This window comes from Pholcus phalangioides, unplaced genomic scaffold (assembly GCF_987345545.1).
Source record: "Pholcus phalangioides strain wild (caught in Gottingen) unplaced genomic scaffold, Ppha-v1.0 ptg000039l_1, whole genome shotgun sequence".
Taxonomy (NCBI): domain Eukaryota; kingdom Metazoa; phylum Arthropoda; class Arachnida; order Araneae; family Pholcidae; genus Pholcus; species Pholcus phalangioides.
The window spans coordinates 1,528,740-1,549,070 of record NW_028301625.1 but is presented as its reverse complement, the minus strand read 5'-3'; the positions used below and the strand labels follow the sequence as shown (position 1 = coordinate 1,549,070).

The 20,331-nt window shown below is 33.6% G+C and overlaps 1 protein-coding gene across 3 annotated transcripts in view; it reads right to left on the bottom strand.

Moving 5' to 3' along the window:
* Positions 1-20,331, bottom strand: part of Tsc1 (tuberous sclerosis 1 protein hamartin) — a 134,237-nt gene that overhangs the window by 88,878 nt on the left and 25,028 nt on the right. For all 3 annotated transcript variants that reach the window (XM_089253459.1, XM_089253458.1, XM_089253460.1), the window contains 3 exons: positions 3,130-3,282; positions 2,757-2,901; positions 1,409-1,575 (listed from right to left, as the gene is read on the bottom strand). In XM_089253459.1, coding sequence (XP_089109585.1) covers positions 1,409-1,575; positions 2,757-2,901; positions 3,130-3,282 — 465 coding nt within the window. The remainder of the gene's footprint in view (positions 1-1,408; positions 1,576-2,756; positions 2,902-3,129; positions 3,283-20,331) is intronic.

The window sequence follows — 20,331 nt, the reverse complement described above, 5'->3', positions numbered from 1 at the left end:
ATCGATTTCCTGCAAGGCAGGGTGATTAAAAAATGGTTTTTTTTTGGTTTAAACTGGTTTTTTAGTTTAAATAGCATTAACATTAAAAACAATAAAATTTCTAAAAAATCATTTAAATTTCTAATAATTAAAATAAAATGTTTATTAATGCAATTAACACTATTCCCATATTAATTAATCTAAAAATATTTCTTACATTTTAATAAAAACAAACTTTTGCCATTTAATTATTTTTTTGCCGAACTCAATAAATTACAGTGTTTGAAAATTGTTAATGTTACTATTAACCATATAACATATAAAGAGGTGTTTTCTCCAGTTACTTTCATTATACTTAATCAGGACGATATTTTAAAAAAACTGTGATAAAAATTAGGTGAATATAATGTATTTAATGAAGCATAAATAATGCAGATTAATTAGCGATAATTTACGATATACAGGGTGATTATATATAACTGAAGTTCCGATTTAAAACACCGTAGAAGAGCCATTGTCAGAATGACTTGAAAATTTACATGAATATTCCTTAAGCAATGGAATTTTATATGGCAAAAGGGGAGAAATACTAAAAAATGGAAAATTAATGACACTCATTGAACTCAAATTTGCTTGCAGAATGGGAACGATGGCCATTCAGGGCAAAATGATAACTTAGAAAAACAACAAACAACCCTGTGAGACAATACACCACTACATCAAGATGTTTAATGCATTCCTTATTCATGAATTTGCTAAAACCAACGTTGTTTAAGCCAAACAACTCTGCTGAAAGAGCAGTTGAATTTTCTCTTTCCTAAATGTATCTTCGCATCAGCCAGCTGTTAGAAACCTACATTTTTAAATATATATTAAGTTTAAAAAAAATAAATGCTCAATACATTTAGACACATGAAAGGTTGGTGGTTTAACCCCTCATCAGGGTCGATTAAAAAAAATTAAAATAAGCAGCACCGGCCAATAAAATTGCTGAGATAGAGCATCAGAATGTAGCCTAAAGTTAAAAAATGTGGCAAGAATGAGAAATTTTGGTACTGCATGTAACTTTAAGCAACCAAGATACTTAATATGAAAGAAAATTTATATTCAGGCCACTTTTATAAGATTTTTTTTGAAAAATTGTTTATACCATCAAAATGTACTCTAATAGAAAATGTGATAAGAATGTAACATTTTGGCTAATAACAAACTAATATGATATTTTTCAAAGAGGAAAAATGATATTTTGGTCACTTTTATCTGATTTTTTGAAAAAAAAAACACTTGGTTTAAACCAATCAACCCTGTCAGCATAATGCAGCTTAAAAAAAAATTGTATCATGAACAGCACGAACCATATCATGTCACTTGCAATATCAGGAGAAATAAATACACAGACCAAAAGAGATGAACAAATAAAAAAACTTACTCTAATTGTAACAGCAAAAACTCTGTAATTATCTTCATTGTACTCTCTGCCACCATAATAAGATCTAAGGTAGCCCAAAAAGTTACATGGATACATTCCATACAATCGATGGAATAGAGCATAAATACCAACTTGTAAATGCAGAACATAAATTTCTGGAACATCAACTTTGAAAAGAAAGAAATTAAAAATATGAAGTCTCAAAAAAAAAAAAATTATAAGTATGAAACTTAATCCCCACATGACTTGATTAATTTTATTGCCTATTAAAATAATTATCACCATCAATGATTATTCAACCTTACATATAAAATACAAGATAATATAAGGATTTATTTTGATGAGTATGTTTACAAATGACTGACAAATATGCAGATGATAACAAAGACAGTAGGCTGTACAATTTGCTGAGCCATCAAGGCATCCGTGTCCTTTGATGTGTTAAAAAAACCCAAAACAGGCATAGCTGAATGAGATAGCACATAATTGAAAAATGCTCACAAGGAAAATGGTTATCGTTAACCCTCAAATAGCAAACAATACATCCCATACTGAAATTGAGATTACACATAAAAAATAGTAAAAATTTTTTTAATTGCTATTTTTTATGAGTTGTAAACTCGATTTTCAGAATGGAAACTCATAAAAATGACAGGAGACAAGATCTACCGCATGCCCAAAGGAAAATCCAACAACTTACTGGCAATTTAACACTCATTCCAACCCTGAATAACTCAACAATAAAAAGAAATTTTAGACAAAAAATTTTTGACGATACTCTAATATCAGGAAATAATGGTCTATTATTGTAAATCTATCAAAAATGTGTGAATTATGAATTCAATTTTTGGCAAAAGTTCATTTAGAAAATTTGGCCTGGATTAAAAAAATAAAATGCTATATAATTCATGAAAGCGTAAAGAGTTAGGATGACATGCAAATTTAGGAAAAATACTGATCCATCAAGCAGATGTTAAGGATTGAGGTGTACTGCATAATACAGGTGGCTTGAGACATCGTTTCAGCACATAAGCCACATCAGTGAAACTCCCCAGTGTTCCACTTTTTCTCACCACGGACGTGGGAGAATTTTTGACTTCTGGTTCAGTGGAGTGACGTCAATCAACAGACCATCGATTTCTAACGCTGACCAGTTTGTGACATAGGCACAGGAAAACATCAATATTAGAGATTCAGTGAAAAATAATATTTTTAGAAGCAAAAAAAATAATATAATCTTATTAATTTCCTAAAATCGTAACGGTTGGCAGGTATGGATTTAATGTTTTCAAGTACGCATGAAAGATTTTTAAGAAAACAATATTGCAAATTAAAAAAAATAACTGACCAGGTTTTTTTGTACTCCATGATGCAAGTCTTGAAAACATTTCAAACATGTCAGCCAAATATGGGCCAACTTTGGATGGGATCACTGGTAATAAGGAGATTATTGAAAACAGTGCACACAATAATGAGGTTGACTCAGTTTCAGTCTAAATGAAATATCAAAACACATATATTTGAAGACAGTGATCTTAATGCACAGAAACACAAAATAGAAATTAACACTCATCTATGGTATGTGCATTCATGTAAATTTTAATTCAAAAAATAAAAGAGAATTTTCATTAAATAAATGTTGAGAGAATTTCTAAGATTTCTGTAATAAAAAACAATGTGTATCACCAATATATTAAACTTTTATAAATTACAAATATTACCTTTAATACAGACAAGATGGTTGATAAAAGACGATGTTGTGCTATTTTGTATAACCAGGATGGCTGTCGATGTACCAAATGACTAAAGAGAAGCAGACTAACATAACGAACTTTCTCACACTTCACATATTCCAGAATTTTGTCAAATAAATGCTAAAATATATGACAAAAAATTATTAATTTCAATATGAGATCAAAATCATAAAAATTATAATACAAATTACATATATTATCTGAATCATTATTAAATACTGAAAATGTTGTTGTTTTACAATGTTATAATTCACCATACAACTACAAAATAAATTACATGATGGCGATGCTACTAAAAAAACCATGTAAAAGCAAATAATGTGGTTAAACAAAATCCTGATGTGTTTTTGACACATTACAGGTGCCATTTTTAAAGGAAAAATATAAAACATCACTATCATGCTCACAGGATTGGTTATAGGGCTGTACAGGGCAGCGTTACAGATGAGTCAAATCAGGGGTAAAAGAAAAAAATAATTGCAGAAAAATTTAGGAACATGTTTTGTGAGTAAAATTTGAAGTGTGAATGTATTGGGTGCAGGGCCCCAGTCCCAGAAATTTTGCCGCCTGAGGCTAATAATTTTTTGCTGTCCCTTGAAATATGAGTATCTGAAAAGAGTTTTCTTTCTTCATATCTTGTACCCTGATGCGCGAGTGGCGTGGTGGTAAGATGTTCGTATAGCACTGTGAAAGTTGCTGTAACGGTCCCAGGTTTAAACCAGAGAGGGAGGATATAGATATTTTTCCTAACGAAATTAATGGCAGTAAATTGCAATACAGCGATATGGCCAAAGGTGGTGTTTGGTGAAGTAGTAGTATATATTACCCTGATACAGTTGGTTCCCAAAGTGTGGGCCGCACCTCTGGGGAAAGGCAACGAATCACACACTGAGGATTTAGAGAAGTGGTTTTTAAACTTTTGCTACACGTGGCTCCTTTGCCGTGACAATGTTTATCTGTGGCTCTTCAGAATAATCTAAAAGAGAACCACTTGCCATGAATGTCAACAACTCTGCGATGCCCTTGACAAAGGTTGGCAACACTGGCCTAATCCCGTAGTCAGTCAATTTGTCTCGGTACAAATTTGTCGTAGCTACAATTCATAGCTGTACAAGTTTGAAGCTACGTCAATTCGTTGTGACGTCAATTTATATATTACAGCGCAGGTTTTTCTTACGTGTGAAATAAAAAACATGAACAAAAAGTGTACACGCAGTTAACTAAAAATAATTATTTTTTGTCAATGCGGAAAGGTCATTGAAATTAAAATTACAATTAAAAATTTAACTATACTTGAAAATTCAGTTATAAAAATTTGAAATGTTGAATAATTGATATTTTCTGAGAAAAAATTTCAATATCATGTGGAAAAATTTTGGTTTGTATGATATTCCCCAAATTACCATGGGCTCGAGAGTTTCTCCTCTCCTTGAACTTGTCATCTTGGGATAAAGCCCGCATAACCCATCCCCACCCAGGAAATATACCACTGAATATAACCTTATATTGTCTGTTAATGTTAATTCACTTGTGTTGTAAGAAGAAATTTTTACTAATCGTTGACTGGAGCCGTATGAATGTCATGTACAAGAAGTTACATACAATGGGCTAATTAAAAGTCTGATTTCCTTCTTTTTACTTGAGAGCTTTTACTTTAGAGCAGTGTTTCCCAAAGTGGGGAATATCGCCCCCTGGTGGGCGATAGAATTGTCCAAGGGGGCGATAGAACCTACTGATTTAACATAGGATCCTATGGGTTTACTTGAGTTGGGGGCGATGAGAGGAAAAAATTTCTGATGAAGGGGGCGATGGAACAAAAAATTTGGGAGACTATGCTTTAGAGTGTTGAAAAAAAAAATCTATTGACATTTGCAGTGGTGTCACAGACAGGGATGCTGTGGGTGCCCAGGGTACTTTATGGAATGGGTATGAGCACCCAGAGAAATGATTCAGAAATCAAAATTTCCTACTTCAAGAACAAGACAAGAACCCACAAGTTCCAAACACTTGTGACATCCTTGGCCGGACAAAGGTGCCGACATGAAGGAAACATTGAGGAAGGAGGGGGGCTGAAAATCGCCATTCATTCTGTATATAAGGACTCAAACCCATACTCACACAGGAGGCGAAATGGTGCATTGCAGGAGTTATTGGAGTGAGGGGAGGGCTCAAATGGCATCAGGCCCCAGTTTCTGGCCTGGCGCCCATGGTTGGAGTGTTTGAATATTATTTCGGTGTGATAATACAAAGCGATTTGAATGTACATTGCATTGCAAAAAAAAAATTTGAAAATAAGACTTTTCGCAGCTGTTACGCATAAAACTTAAATACATTGTCGATAAAAAATTACTTAAAAATATATTCTATGCTGGATACATTTAATAGTGAATTACGGAAATCGTGCTTGGGGGGGGGAAGCATATTGATCACAATTTATCATCTCGATGTGAACCCCCAACACCCCTTGTTGCAAGAAATGGAAATCCCTACAGAAAGCGGGACCTATACGATGGAAAGTAAATTTTCAAAATTTATTCGATTCCAATTTATTATCTTGGTGTGCTCCCCAACGCCTCTCCCTGCGAGAAATGGAAATCCCGACAGAAATGCGGCTTATATGGTGAAAATTAAATTAAAAAAATTTATTGGATCCCAATTTATTATCTCCTGGTGTACGTTCCAATGTCCCTCGACTTCAATCAATACTTTCCTTCATTTTTTAAAAATTAAAACAGAGATGGGAAGGGGGAACATTTCCAAACAAATGAGAAAAAAAAATTAATTCCATTTTTTATGCATAAAGCAACTACTTTATTTATTTATAAGATCACAACAAACATGAATTTTAAAGCAATTTAAATTTGTCGTGATGAATTGACATCGCGATGAAATGACTTTGCTCCAACTTTGTACAGCGATGTAATGAGCCTGCAACAAATTTGTACCACGACGAAATGAGCCTGCGACAAATTTGTGTCGCGATGAAATGAGCCTGAGACAAATTTGTATCGTGAAGAAATGAATCTACAACAAATTTGTAGCACGACGAATTGACACTGCGACAAATTGACCTAGACCCGTCTAATCCCATAGAAAAGACAGACAATAAATAATCCAAAAATTTAAGGTGTTCTTTTTTTGGAGAGAAAGTTGGCACTAATATAGTGTCAAAGTTTCTGGCGATATTTTGGGCTGTCAAATTACACTGAAGTGCCAGAAAAATTTGCACAGACAAGCGTTTGCAAATACAGGAGAAATTTAACAGATTAAAATAACTTGATACAGTCAAAAGCGCCTTTATAAGGCAACAGGTAGCAAGTGAACAGAATCAACTGACAACTTTCGGCTGATAGGAATCATTTCACGAAATATAAGTGCAACGCTGCCTCAAATCACTAGATTTCAATGTTGGGTAGGGACGCTGGAACATATTTGCTCGTGTTGCTAAAGCAATACCAATCATTAGAGCCTGGAAGTTCAGGCAAAATGCCATAAATGTGCTTTTTTGCCTAGTTTCAAACTTTTTGGTAAAAATGCCTTTTTAGAAAATTTTATTTTCTAAAAAGGCATTTTTAGGTCCCCCCCCCCACCCCCACAAGAAAATACTGCGCACGCCTATGCCTGTATTTCCTTTCATGTGTGGTAATATTTAAAAAAAGCTGTTCTATTTTTGTAAAAAAAAAATGAGATAGCAATGTTTCAACCATAAAAATGATAACGATTATTCCAAATAATACAGCAAATAAATGAGAATTATTGGCAACTCGAAGGAGCCCCACAGATTTTCTCTACCGGCTCCACGTCTGGTAATGGGGGGTCCTGGAATTACCCTAATCCTGAGGATCTACTAACATTTTATTTTGGGCTTGAAATCAATTTAACTTAGATAATAATGTAGTTATTACAAACTATAATTAAAACAACGGACGGATTAAGTGCAACCAATTTTTCAGCTAGTTTTTGGAACCTTATAATATCTTTGTTTTTAATTATTTTTCTTCCTTCCAAAAATTATAAATGCCTTTTTTTAAGCCTATTTTAGGCATTTTTAGTGCCTTTTTGCCTGTCTATTTCGACAATTTTTAGTGCCTAAATTTCTGGGCTCTACCACATCATTTAAAAATAGCTTATATATTACACTGAAAGCGTTTTTCTATGTTTGTGTGAAAAAAAGAAATTTTAAATCACTAATTAATTTGAGTGATTTTTTCACCTCTTTTTTTTTGCACTACCAACAGCTACCATTCTCCCCCTCCTCCCCGGGAACCTATCAATTGATGAAAACCTTGCATATCTAAAAATGTCTAACACTAGTTCATTAGCCCTGGGATGACAAAACAGTATTTGGCTATAAAAAGGCATCTGTAACCGAATGCCATTGTCATCTACTTCCCGATATTTCTTGTATTCATCCTTCCCCCAGGGATTTGCGTCCTGTTGTTGAAATTGTAGGAAATGAAAAACAGCGGTGTCCAGTGTGAAGCCCCCGTGGGCACCAGACACTCCAGATGGTTTTGCAGGCTGTTTTTGCTGAGCACATGCAATTAACAATAATTGAATCCGTCAGTCTTTTTTACTCAGTGAAAAGAGCTGCTGATAAGCATACAATGAGGGATGCCTGTTGCCAGTGATCCCTGGTTGTTCTTATTTTAAATGATATATAGTATATTTCCCACATGAAGAAAAAATCGTTTCTGCAGTACAGCAACACCAATAATCCTGCCCTCCACATGCGTAGGGCTGACAGTGATCCAGCCCTGGGGAACAAGATAATTAACATTGTTTTTTGTTTCCATGCTATAAATTCACTATGGGGCGCACCGAAGTTTAAGAGGGCCCCTATGTGGCAAATTTTTCAAGTCGTCCTTGATTGTAACCCAGCTACATATAGCATGGACCTTTTATTGCCGTTCTTGTGTAATTCTTTGTCTCATAGATAGATAAATTATGAAATTAATGAATTATGAAGTAATCACAAATTCGCACTGTTGGAATAACGAAACCATGGCCTCCACGAGGACAATTCTTAATTATTTTTTTGTTTAATTTAAATGCTTTTTGAATGTTAGTAACTCAGATTTTTCCTGGAAGAAATTCCTTGTGCTCCTTTTCTGCCCCCTCCAAAGGTCAATTCGAGTGTGGGGGGGGGGGGTGTTTAATCCCCCACTCTTGAGCATACATTAATGGATTTTTTTTTGCAAGTTATTTTTGGAGTTAAAAAAAACACTTTTGGGAATTTAAAAAATTAGACGAACCTAACAAATAAAGATAAATTGAAAAGTTTTTGAGAGATCAATTTTACAAAATGTCTGGTCTTGTAAATGCTAAAATTGGAGGTGAGAGATTGACGAGATATTTTAATTCCACTTAAAGGGTTGAATATGTGGCGTGTATTTCATTAATTTAATAATTTATCTATTAATACTATTAATTGTATTCAAAATTCATTGATTACAACCATAGGCATACACAGAATTTTCTCAAGGGGGGGGGGTTACTTTTTTCCCTGCAAAATAACACTGTAATCTTGGCTCGGGGGGAGGGGGGGGGGGGTAACCATTTGTGTACGCCAATGGTTACAGTTTATAAAATGCATGCTTCTATAGTGATAAAAATTTCTTAGGCATGTCAAATTCAGTACAGAAATGTGATGTACTTCAACCTTATTCTACTTCCGGGATCACGGGAAATTAGTTCAGACTCCAGGGAAATTCTCGGTTGAATTCTAGGTGCAGGATCGTGGAAAAACTGGATCTCAGGAGAAAAAACCTAGTGGGGACTTGGGATCCACCTTTCCCTGCAATATAAGAAAATGACTGATATGTGCGGGATGACAGTTAATTCTATTCTGTCGCTTTGGTCGTCCCCTCACGAAAGGAATTTCTGGCTACGGCACCTGATAGTATGTGGCATAAGAGTGATTTTTTTTTCTTGTCAATTTCTAAATCCTTAATTTTAGGTTTTCATTTTTTTCCTTTATTTATAAATGATTTTTTCTTGATGCCTATTTTAAAATTTTTGCTCGCCTATTTTACTTTAATCAAAATTTTATAGGTTTAAAAAATTACTATCCTGAAGACTTACATTTTAATTTCTTAAACGAGTGAACAAATTTTCTGAACAAATGTATTCAATTCGAAGGAGCTTATCAGAGCCATTACCAGAAATTCTTTGGGAGGAGGTTTGAAGGGACAGAACAATAGATTTTTCCTTGCCTTCTAATGTGTTGGGGGCAAAACCGGACCTCTCAGTTCCCCTCTCGCCACGGCCTTGCAGCTGCTCTCCGTGATTGTCTTTTGCAGACGGCTATCCATGCACATAAAAGCATGCACCCCAAACCCCAATTGGTGACAAGTATTTTTCTTGCACAGCAGGTGACACACCCGCCCCTAGGTTGGTGTCATGGAATATTTGAACTCAGTAATTGTATTGCAATGCCTTTTTTAACAAAGTACAAGTAAAAAGAGTGCCGTTGATCAGTATGGAATTGGTGACTGTTGCTCATATATCCTGCCTATTTTTTCGGAAATATTTGGTGACTGTATAGCAAAAAACCTACATTGCTGCTGTTGTTGAAAACATGTTCCTTTATTTTGTTTGGACTTTCCCTGCTCAGTAGCATGCATTATTTGTAACATGAAATGTTCTCGCACAGAGCTGAAAGAAAAATGTAAATTTTTTTTTTCCAAAGAAATTTCATATCAGCGTTTATCAAGAAGGGGGTCACACCTCATGTAAGTTCACTTTTATATATATAAACAAGTTATCAGAACTTTCCTCTTTTTATGACTAACTTTGTGTTAGCTATCGTCTGCAGGCTGACAATATTTTCTTTTTAACTATGTATAATCAAATTGGCCGAATGTGCAATACCAGTGGTAACCAGATTGTGCAACACATTGCCCTGGGGCAGATGCATATGAAGGAATTGGGTAGGTGAAAGGGCTTCCCCCTAAGCTGATAAAAAAAATTTGGAAAAATTGAAAATATCGAAAGAAATACTTTTTATATGCTATTTGACAGAGTTCATATTTCTTTTTTTAGAGGGTTTTTGGCCGTAATCCTCCATGCTGGCCAGATATTCAAATATGCTATTTAAACCACTTTAAGTTAATTTAAATGTTTTTAAAGGGTTGGTAAATCAAAATTTCTCTGAAAAAAATTCCTGATGCCCCCTTTGAAAGTCGGCCCTGTGCAGGGCCACAACTAGATGTTTGGTCACCTGGGGCAAGTGTGCATTTTGGCACCCCCTTGTAATGTTGAAGGAGAGGTTTGAGAATGAAATTTGCGCCCTTTCTGGTTCAGCGCACAGGTCACAAGACACGCCTGCTCCCCCCTAGTTGCGCCCTTGATCCTGCGTACGCCTCTGCCTTGGGGAGCTATGACGTCTGTCTATTTAAGTTGATTCGCTATCACAACAGTACTGTAATAGCTAACACAATTTTTTATTGAAACAGCTCTTACGGTGTACTGTATATGTATCAAAAAGGATTGTGACAAAATTTAATCAAAGTTCAATAGAACCTCAATTATCTGGGGGTGGATTATAACGGAGAGAGATTTAAAGCAGGGTTGGGTTTTTGACGTAAAAAAAAACCAGTTTTTGACGTGACAAGTGTCAAAAACTGGTTTAAACTGTCAAAAACTGGTTTAAACCGTCAAAAACTGTCAAAAACCTAAATGAATGCTTTGGGATGTTTCGAATAGAATAGGTATATAACTTAATGATGAGGCACTTTGATATTACAATGTTTCATTTTCAATCACTAATTTATTAAAATTGAAACAAAATATTAATTATAATTTGCGATTTTGAATTTGAGGTACAAAATGTCTAGAATAGATATATAATTAATAGTATGGTTCATTTTTACCACGTAGCATCCGATAACATGTAACTAATTTTGCGCATTTTTCTACACCTAAACGATTTCCAAGTTTTGAATGGACAAATCCAAAGTTAGAAAATACTCTTTCAATGGAGGCTGAGCTGGCAGGACTGGACAGCAAAAGCATTGCTAGTTTTACGAGTTCAGATGCAGGATCAGCTGAAAAAGCATTACATTTAGAAAGTCCTTTCCACCAAATCACAGGGTTTGTCATTCTTCCTGCTGCACTGAAATAAGAAGGTGGAAAAGGAGTTTCTTCCGCTTCATATGAAATTAGCAATGGCAGACAACAGTTAATTTTCTCTGTTGCCCATGTGCGAGCCAAATCACTTTGCACATTAGTCAGTCCTTCACCTTTATATTTTGGGTGCAAATTATATGCCAAATAATGGAATGGTCTCAGAATCTGGTTCATCCTGTTTTGTATCTTTTCAATGTGAGGCTGAAGAGCACTTTCTTTGAGAAGGCTTAGCCAAACACCGCATGAGTCAGCTATTGTAGCTGTATCTGTTTGAAGAATATCCAATGCAACACTTATTGGCTTGAGTTGGAATGAAAGATCTTTACACTGTTTGTATAAATTATAATTGTTGATTAAAATAACAATTCCTTTGTCAATGTCATTTCGTGATCTTCTACTATTTCCTGAAAAAAATGGCCTATTGTGTAAAAATGTTTCAAGACAAGTAAGTGTACTCTTCCATCGAGTATCACCAGGTAATTGGGGTTTTATTGACCCCATATGTTCATTAAGCCATCCCGAAGGCAAATGATGGTTTCTAAAGTATTTTTGTATTTTAACCACCTGTTTGAGCACAGCTTCAGGTGTTAGATCTTGTCCGAGTAAGTTGAGCCAATGAGAAGAGCACCCATATTCTATTAAATTTTGGTCAATCTCATTAAGCAAAAGTTGCCTGGCTTTCTCCATTACTTTCGCATTATCAGTTACGACTGCCTTTACTTCACAAGAATATTTATCGTGGGCCAAACGTATGGAATTGTCAATTATTTGCTTGTGGTAATCTGCATTTTTCATAATAGCGCCACACTCAACAGCTTCAAGAAAATATAGGATTTACCTTCAGAATGTATACATGTAGCTATGACTGGATCGTTGTGAATATTGCTCCATCCATCTTCAATTAAAGTTACAGCTTTTCCACTGAGATTGTCTTTTGCAGTTTTCTTAACCTCTCTTGTAACTTCATCAAGCAATGACTAAGCCAAAGCTTTTCTACTTGGGGTATTATAACCAGGTCGCAAAGCAGAAACTAGATCTTTGAAACTTGAATGTTCAACAACACTGAATGGGATATTATTGGCATAAAAAAACTTTGCCACTAATAAATCAATTTTTTTAGTTGTAGCAGAATTTTATTTCACAATGAAGTCATCAATTTTTTGCTTCTTTTTTTGAGTGAAAATTCCAGGTTCTGTTGATTCCAACAAAATAATAGGCTGTGAAACAGTGGACTCTGTAGATGTTGATGTAGTTGCTTTTTGTACATCAGGTATTTGTTCAACATCATTGCCCCTTCCAATACACTGAGCTATATGGCTCTTCATCCTGTCCACACGATTACATCGCATAACTCCACAATTAATGCATTTTGCATATATCTCTCCATTTTTCTCTACTTTATCAAAATTTTGCCAGGCTATATGCTGTGGCCTTCCACCACGATTCATTCGCATTATATTTTAAACTAATAATAGACTAAATATTTATGATTTCTTAGAAATTGGTTTCACTAAACATAAAAAAATATCAAATGAAATTTCTGAAATTGGTTTCCATATTAATCCTCACTACTTTACAATTCAAACAATAAATAGCAAAGTTGGACTTTTCTCTAGTACACTGGTCTTTGTCCTCTAAGGGCAGCTGGTGTCTTTATTGGATTATAAGACCATCTGCCCCTAGCATGATAATGCAGTTACTACTGTTGCTGCTTCTTGGTGAAGGAAAAAGAAACAGGGTTCATACTCATTTTCGTAAAAAAATTTCCCTGACTTTTCCAGGTTTTCCAGTCAAATTTTAAAAAAATTCCAGGTTTTTTTTTTTAAATCAAAAAATTTATATAAATTAATAAAAATTTAGAAAAAATTATTTATATTATAAAATTATTTATATTATAAAATTATTTATATTATAAAATTATTTATATTATAAAATTATTTATATTAATTATAAAATTAATAATTTTAATTACAATATCATAATGACATCATTATCGCAGATTTTTTTACACACATTCATGCTTTTCAAATACACCTGATGGAGAAGAAAAATGGAGCACAATTAAGGAATGAAAGATTTCCCTTTTCGACAATTTCAATGCCCACAAGATTTAAGCCTTTACAGTTGTTTCCTTTGTGACATAATTAGTCAAAGATGTAGTTAGTTTCACTGCATCAAAATTCTTTACAGTTGGCTTGCACTCGAGTAAGCGCTAGAACCGAGAAGCTACGCAATCGGGGGTTGTTCACTGAACTCTGATTTCACGTGCTTGGCATAGTTCTGGATGACTTATCTGCCCATGTTGCAAGTTTTACCGCAAAGCTGCCACCATACGGGTCATTTTTGACTGCTTCGATCCAATCATCCTACTGACGATCCGCTCAGACAAGTTTTCTTACAACGTATTGTTTTCAAATAAAAATACCCACGTGGAAAATCAAAACATACCCGTGCGTCATCTGTCGTTCCTAACTGAAGTCAACTTACGAAATTATCGCAACTGCGCTTTGTACCCATGGCTTTCTACAATGCGTAGTTATGATGTTTCTGGGGAAGCACTAGGAAAAAGTTACGATAAAGTCGTAGCAATACACTTTTCCAAGTGGACTTACGAAATCCTCCTTCCTCCTTGGCAGTATCTAACGTTTTTTTTGCGATATATTGCAATATTTTACGGATTATCAATATTTACGATGTTATCGGAATTCCCTTTTTCATCCCCACGGATTTTTTCCCCTCATTATTATTTTTGATCAATCTTTTTTCCCGATCAGACGGCAATCGTGACGATTTTCCAGGTCGTTGTCTGAAATTTCCAGGTTTTAAAGCAAAAATAGGCCATTTTCCCTGATTTCCCTGACTTTTTTTAGTAAAATTTTTCCCCCTGACTTTTCCAGGTTTTTCCTGACCCGTACGAACCCTGAGAAAAACAAAACCCTGTGAGATAATATACCACTACATTTAGATCTGTGATGCAATCCCCATTCATGAATTTTCTAAAAATAGAACGTCAGAATGCATAGCCCAAGGTTAGAAAATGTGGTAAGAATTAGCAATTTTGATATTGTAATAAAACTTAAGTAACTAAGATACTTTATATAAAAAATATGTATATTTAGGCTACTTTTATAAGGTCTTTTTGAAGGGAAAAAAAACACTTATCATTTAAAAATATACCACCAAATGTAACCCAAGAATAGAAACTGTGGTAACAATGAAACATTTTGACTAATAATGAACTAATTAATTTTTCAGGGGAAAAATTATTTTAGGATAATTTAGTATTTTGATTGCTGGATATATATATTCTAATGTTATGTACAATAAGAATATTGTTTTAAATATCTGGGATTGTCTAGATAATATAATAACAGAAATCAACATTATATATAGCAAGCATGAAAGAACTTTTTAAACATGTATCTGTTGTAAAAAAAAAAAGTAGAGCAGATGTTGATATGCAAATATATATATATTCATAAATAAATAAACAGTTGAAGAAATTTTAGAAGGTTGAAACTATCTTGAATACATTACATATCCTTCCGTAGTTTTATGCTATGCTCTACTCAAATTCTATATTTTACAAGTATATATACATGTATATAATTGTCCAAAATAATTATGTAGGGGGGGGGAAATTATTTTAAAATCACACATTATGTATTGCAGCATAGTCACTTTAAGCATTACATGCAATCAATGTGCGTATTTTCAATGGGAATTTATATGTTGAAAAGCAGTATTTGAGGTTTTTGACAGTTTAAACCGTCAAAAACCTGCCAACCCCTATTTAAAGGAATACAAAAATTGCTAAACTTCATGGGAGGTAAAAGAGTGCCAAAAAAAAATAATTGTTCCTTAGAATAACGTAAGGTGTAGAGCAGCGGTTCTCAACCGGTGCTCCAGGGGCTCCGCGGCAGCTTGAGAAAAAAAAAAGAAAACCCAGTAAATTTGAAAAAAATAATACATATTTTAAATATAAAATAAATCAGTAACTTTGAATAAATAAAAAATAGGCCCACAGGGCTCAGCATTAGAAATTATATACCAGAAAGGGCTCCGCGAGTCAAAAAAGTAGGTCCACTGGTGTAGAATAACTGAGAAGAGAGAAATTTAATGATTAGAAGAAGGTATTATATTATTGAAGTCAGCGCCGTAGCCAGAAATTTATTTTAGGGGAGGGGGGTGGTAGAATAATAGACAAGCATGTTATTTCCTATATTATCAGCCAGAGGCGTCGACATGAAGAAAACATTGGGTGTGCTGAAAGTCGCTGGTTGTCCCGTATATACATTGGCGTACGTAAAGGGAGGGAGTTTGGGGTTCTAACTCCCCTCAAGCCGAGATTATAGTGGTATTTTGCAGGGAAAAAATGTAACACCACCTCCCAAGAAAATTCTGTGTACGCCTATGCTTATATACGAGACTCAAGGAGAGAAGGTGCAGCAATGCATTGCTTTTTCAGAAATTATTGGGGGGACTCAGCCCCTTTAAAAAATTTACTGGGGGGGGGGGGCTCAAATGGCCTCAGCCCCTAGGCTCCGGTGAATATGACATCAGTCATTTCCTAACATGTTCTATCTTTCCAGCTTCTCTGTCCGAAATTGACAAAAAAAGACCTCTCAGTGCAAACCAAAAGTACTCAAGTACTCGGGCTCTCGAGTTTATTGAGCTTCACTACACTCCCCTGTTGTTGTCCACTAATTGTCCTGGTTCTATTCAAGACTGTCTCAAAACATGGACCCTTGGGCAAGTGTTGTTCTAGGGGTTCCGTACTTAGCTAGAAGTAACAGCTTACAGCAGGGGTCTTCAATTTGTCAGACACAATAGGTCAATTTAAACTTCCCATGTAGCCCACAGACCACCAAATCTTGTGATTTAGTGACATCTTAATAGAAGTGGCCAATAGGCCTCGTGTTGAACCCGGAGAAAAATATTTGAAGACTTTTATTTGTTCTGAAATTATTTTTTATTATCAATTTTGATTAATTCTGAAATTATTTTTTTCACTTATTTTAAAAAAGTTTGATTAATTGCTGATTAAATTAATTAATTACAAGATTAATTTTAATCTGAAAACACTTTAAATTATTCTTTAATTATTTATTGTGGTAATTTTGCAATTATTTTCCTTCTCAAAATATCTTGAAATTATTTCTCTTTCAATAACTATGCAATTATACTTTTGTTGATTGTGAAATTATTTCTATCAGAAATTACAAAATTATTTTTCTTATTGATTTCGCAAATTCTATAATTATTTCTTTCAGTAGTTCTGAATTTTTCTCAAATTCTGGAATTATTTCTTTCATTTATTCTGGAATTATTTCTTTCATTTATTCTGGAATTATTTCTTTCATTTATTCTGGAATTATTTCTTTCATTTATTCTGGAATTATTTCTTTCATTTATTCTAGAATTTATTTCATCAGAAATTATTATTTTTAATTAATTCCAAAATTAATCATTTTTGAATGTTTTCCAATGACAACCATTTTCTGAAAATCATCGGCGGGTCACGACAAAAAGCTTCGAGGGCCAAATCTAGCCATGCATTGAAGACCCCTGGGGGTGAACTATCTCTGCGGTCCTTAGCCGAAAAAAAGTAGTTAAGCCCCGATTTGTCCTTAGATGGCCAGTAGTTCGACTTTTCGGTACTATCTCTAAGCTAAGGACTTTTTTTTAGTAGTTACTTAGGACCGCTGCTAAGGACTGCCTAGCACCAGTCCTAAAGCAGCAAGAAAAGTAGTTCACGGCGGCCATCTTGGAAAAGAGGAAATTTCGTCTCTGGCCGCGAGTTCTCGCTGTGATATTTAGCGATGAAATATGCTGTTTTTTTTTCCAATTAAAAATTTTTTTACGATAATAATGACAGATAAAACTTGGATTATATCTTCGGTGTCATCAAAGTTGAAGTGATTCATCGTTATATCCTCCAAAACCTGCTGTAGTATACATACGTGTATGTTGACATCGGCGATCGAAGCCACGACGAAGTGCTAGCATGTTCATTACTGAGGTAAGAATTATTTTATTGCTATCGAACTATATAAGAAAAGTGTTAGAGATATTATTAATATTTTTTTGCTCGGTAAATGCGTTATTTAAAAATATAAATGGACATAATGTCACGCAATCAATAGGGCAATGGATCCCACTTGGTAATGCTGAAAAATATCAAATAGCCCATGTATACTTTGGATTGTATTGAAAATATTTACATGGCGAATGAAAGATGAATCTTCAATTACGATAATATCAAATTGAAATTTTACATTCTATGTTTTCTGCTACATTAATTTTTTTTAATGAAAAATTATGTCTAAATGAATTGAGCACATGCGTAAATAAATAATTACAAATACAATTCATTGATAATAAATTATAGCACCTAAATGACAAAAATTTTAATTTTTTTGTGATGAGTAATGGTGAAATTGAAATAAAGCATGGTAAAAATTGGCAGTAATGTTAAATATTAAATTTTGTAAAACTCATGCACTAAATTTAGTGTAAAGGATTAAAATATAGATTTGATATTTTGAACTGTTCAAATGAATATTGTAATACTTAGTGAAAGTTAAATTTTCAGAAAAAAATCATATGCTACTACTTTAAAAATTGCACTCTGAGATGAATATTTAATAAGGAATCATTATATATTTTTGTTGATAAAAAAATGAAATTCGTACAATGGGACTAAAAAACAAAGTTTTAATTTCAGGCACAGTTTTTAGTGCTGAGGTATATATATTATAATGAAAGGAAGCAGATTCGTGTTTGAAACATATTACTACTTCAGTATTTGGGTTATGGCCTTGCTGTGTGTGTTCAAATTGAATTTTTTGCCAAAAATTGTTTTTGATTTTGTGTGTATGGGTAACGACAGAAAAAAAATTTCCATGTCGAATACTTAAGAACTTTAAAATATAACATTTTGAGATGTTATGGAACTGAAACTTTTAACATTTAAACTTTAAACTTTTAACAAGCATTTATTTTTTAACGATGTTGTTAGTAAACAGCTGATATATATATATATTGTATATACATTTGTGAGACTTTTCTAACTCTTGAAAAATTTTGTTTCCCAGGAACTTGGCTGCAGGTAGCTACGAAGTTATGTGAAGGTTTTCAAGGTTACCAAACAATTATACCAGAGCAAACAAAGGTAATTTTAATTCTTTGTATTTGACTTTGAGCAACAGTTTCCATTATTATTTTCATGTAAAATAAAATATTTCCATGCATGATTTAATGACATAAATTTTAACATTGTGTCGCATCATTTTCACTGATTTCATTTGTATCAACAACCCTAGTGGAACAAATACAGTCGAACCCCCGATTTAATGCCACCATCCCACCCAAAGAATTTTGGCGTTATATCAGATCGCAGACATAATAGCGTTTCGGAGAGGCTGTATTACATAAATTCACACGTTTATTAAGAAATGTATTTCAGTGTCTCATTTGTGTTGCATGATGAATAAAATAACCTATTTTATACACATTCAATTTTAAGTTGAGAAAATTCATAAAAATTGTAAACTGTAAAATCACTTGAATATTTCTCAATATAAAACATACTTGCCCTCATTATACCCTCTGAAATTATTGTAATTTCAGCAACACATTTTATATGTGCAAAAACAAAATAAGCAAGGGGGGGGGGGGGGAAGGTGGCATTGTTTTTAGTCCATACCATATTGGTTTTTCTCGAGAAATATCTTGCTATGAGTAATTTTCTTTATAATCATAATTTTTTCAGATACTATTGAAAGAACAACTCTTTTTGACATAATTGAATTGAGCAAATTAAGATAGATTTCTTAATGGCTACCTGTACCACTCAAAATTTGACCAGTGCAAGTAAAAACATGTACTGTTGAAAAACTTGTCTTGGCTATACGTATAAATGAGAGGGGAGGACATTAAAAAAAACCTTTAGAAGCTTTGCTAACTGAAAAGCAATATTAATTCTTTAAAAATGTTATTATCATATTTACTGATTAGCAAATTTTGTGAATGGAAATATTAAAACAATTAATATAGTTGACGACAAATAATATTATACTTTTTAACTAGCGAGACCATACAACACTGCAAAATTTGTATGTTAATTTAAATAGGAGTTCGATCTACAAGAGGTTGCTAAGGATGTGTTCTAGAGCGAAGCTGAAAGGAGTGAAAATATTAAGTAAGCTGCGTGCCAATAGGTTTTTTCACTTCATCTGTCTGACCAAAATTTTAGGGTAGAAACATGGCTCGAAAAATTGAAAAACATTTTTGGCGCCGGCCAAATTTCTTCGCAGCCAAGCATATTTTTAGGAGAAATAATCCAAAGTAAAAAAAAATTATATTCAACTTTTTCAGCACTTAGTGATGATCTTCACATATTGGAAGATGCAGACATAAACTCCAAATATTTTGTGATCTGCATAGAAAATTTTAGGTGTCAGTATGATTTTTCTTTTTTGCAATGTTGGCTCCTAAGATTTGTGAAGCCCTAGGTAAATACATCTAGACATGAACAAGTGCATCTGTGTGCAATGCCAGGCCTCCCTTGTAAAACACAGTTGATGTATTTTGGATCCTACTGTGATAAAATGGTGGCGAGTCGACAAAGTGCTATTGTGCACGAATTATCTCTACTTATGCAACTAAAGATTGTTATAATTTGAAATAAAATATACAGTACATTTAAAGATTGATAAGCATAATAAAAGTGTTTTTTTATTCCTCTTTCTAATTTCAGGTAAATCAACATTTGAAGATGCAGATGAAAATTAATGAATCTCAAAAAATTATATTCTTGAAAGGTGCGATTTCTAAGAAAAGTACAACAAATAAATTGTGATTATGACAACTTTCTATGAATATATGTTTGAAATAAAATGTGTTTGTATGACAAATCATGTGTGTAAGTTGTTATTCAATTCATGTTTCTATTAATCAACTTCAATCAATCATTCATCTTCTAATGAACTGAAATGAAATATACGATCAAATGAAAGTTATCAGGTGAAGTTATTT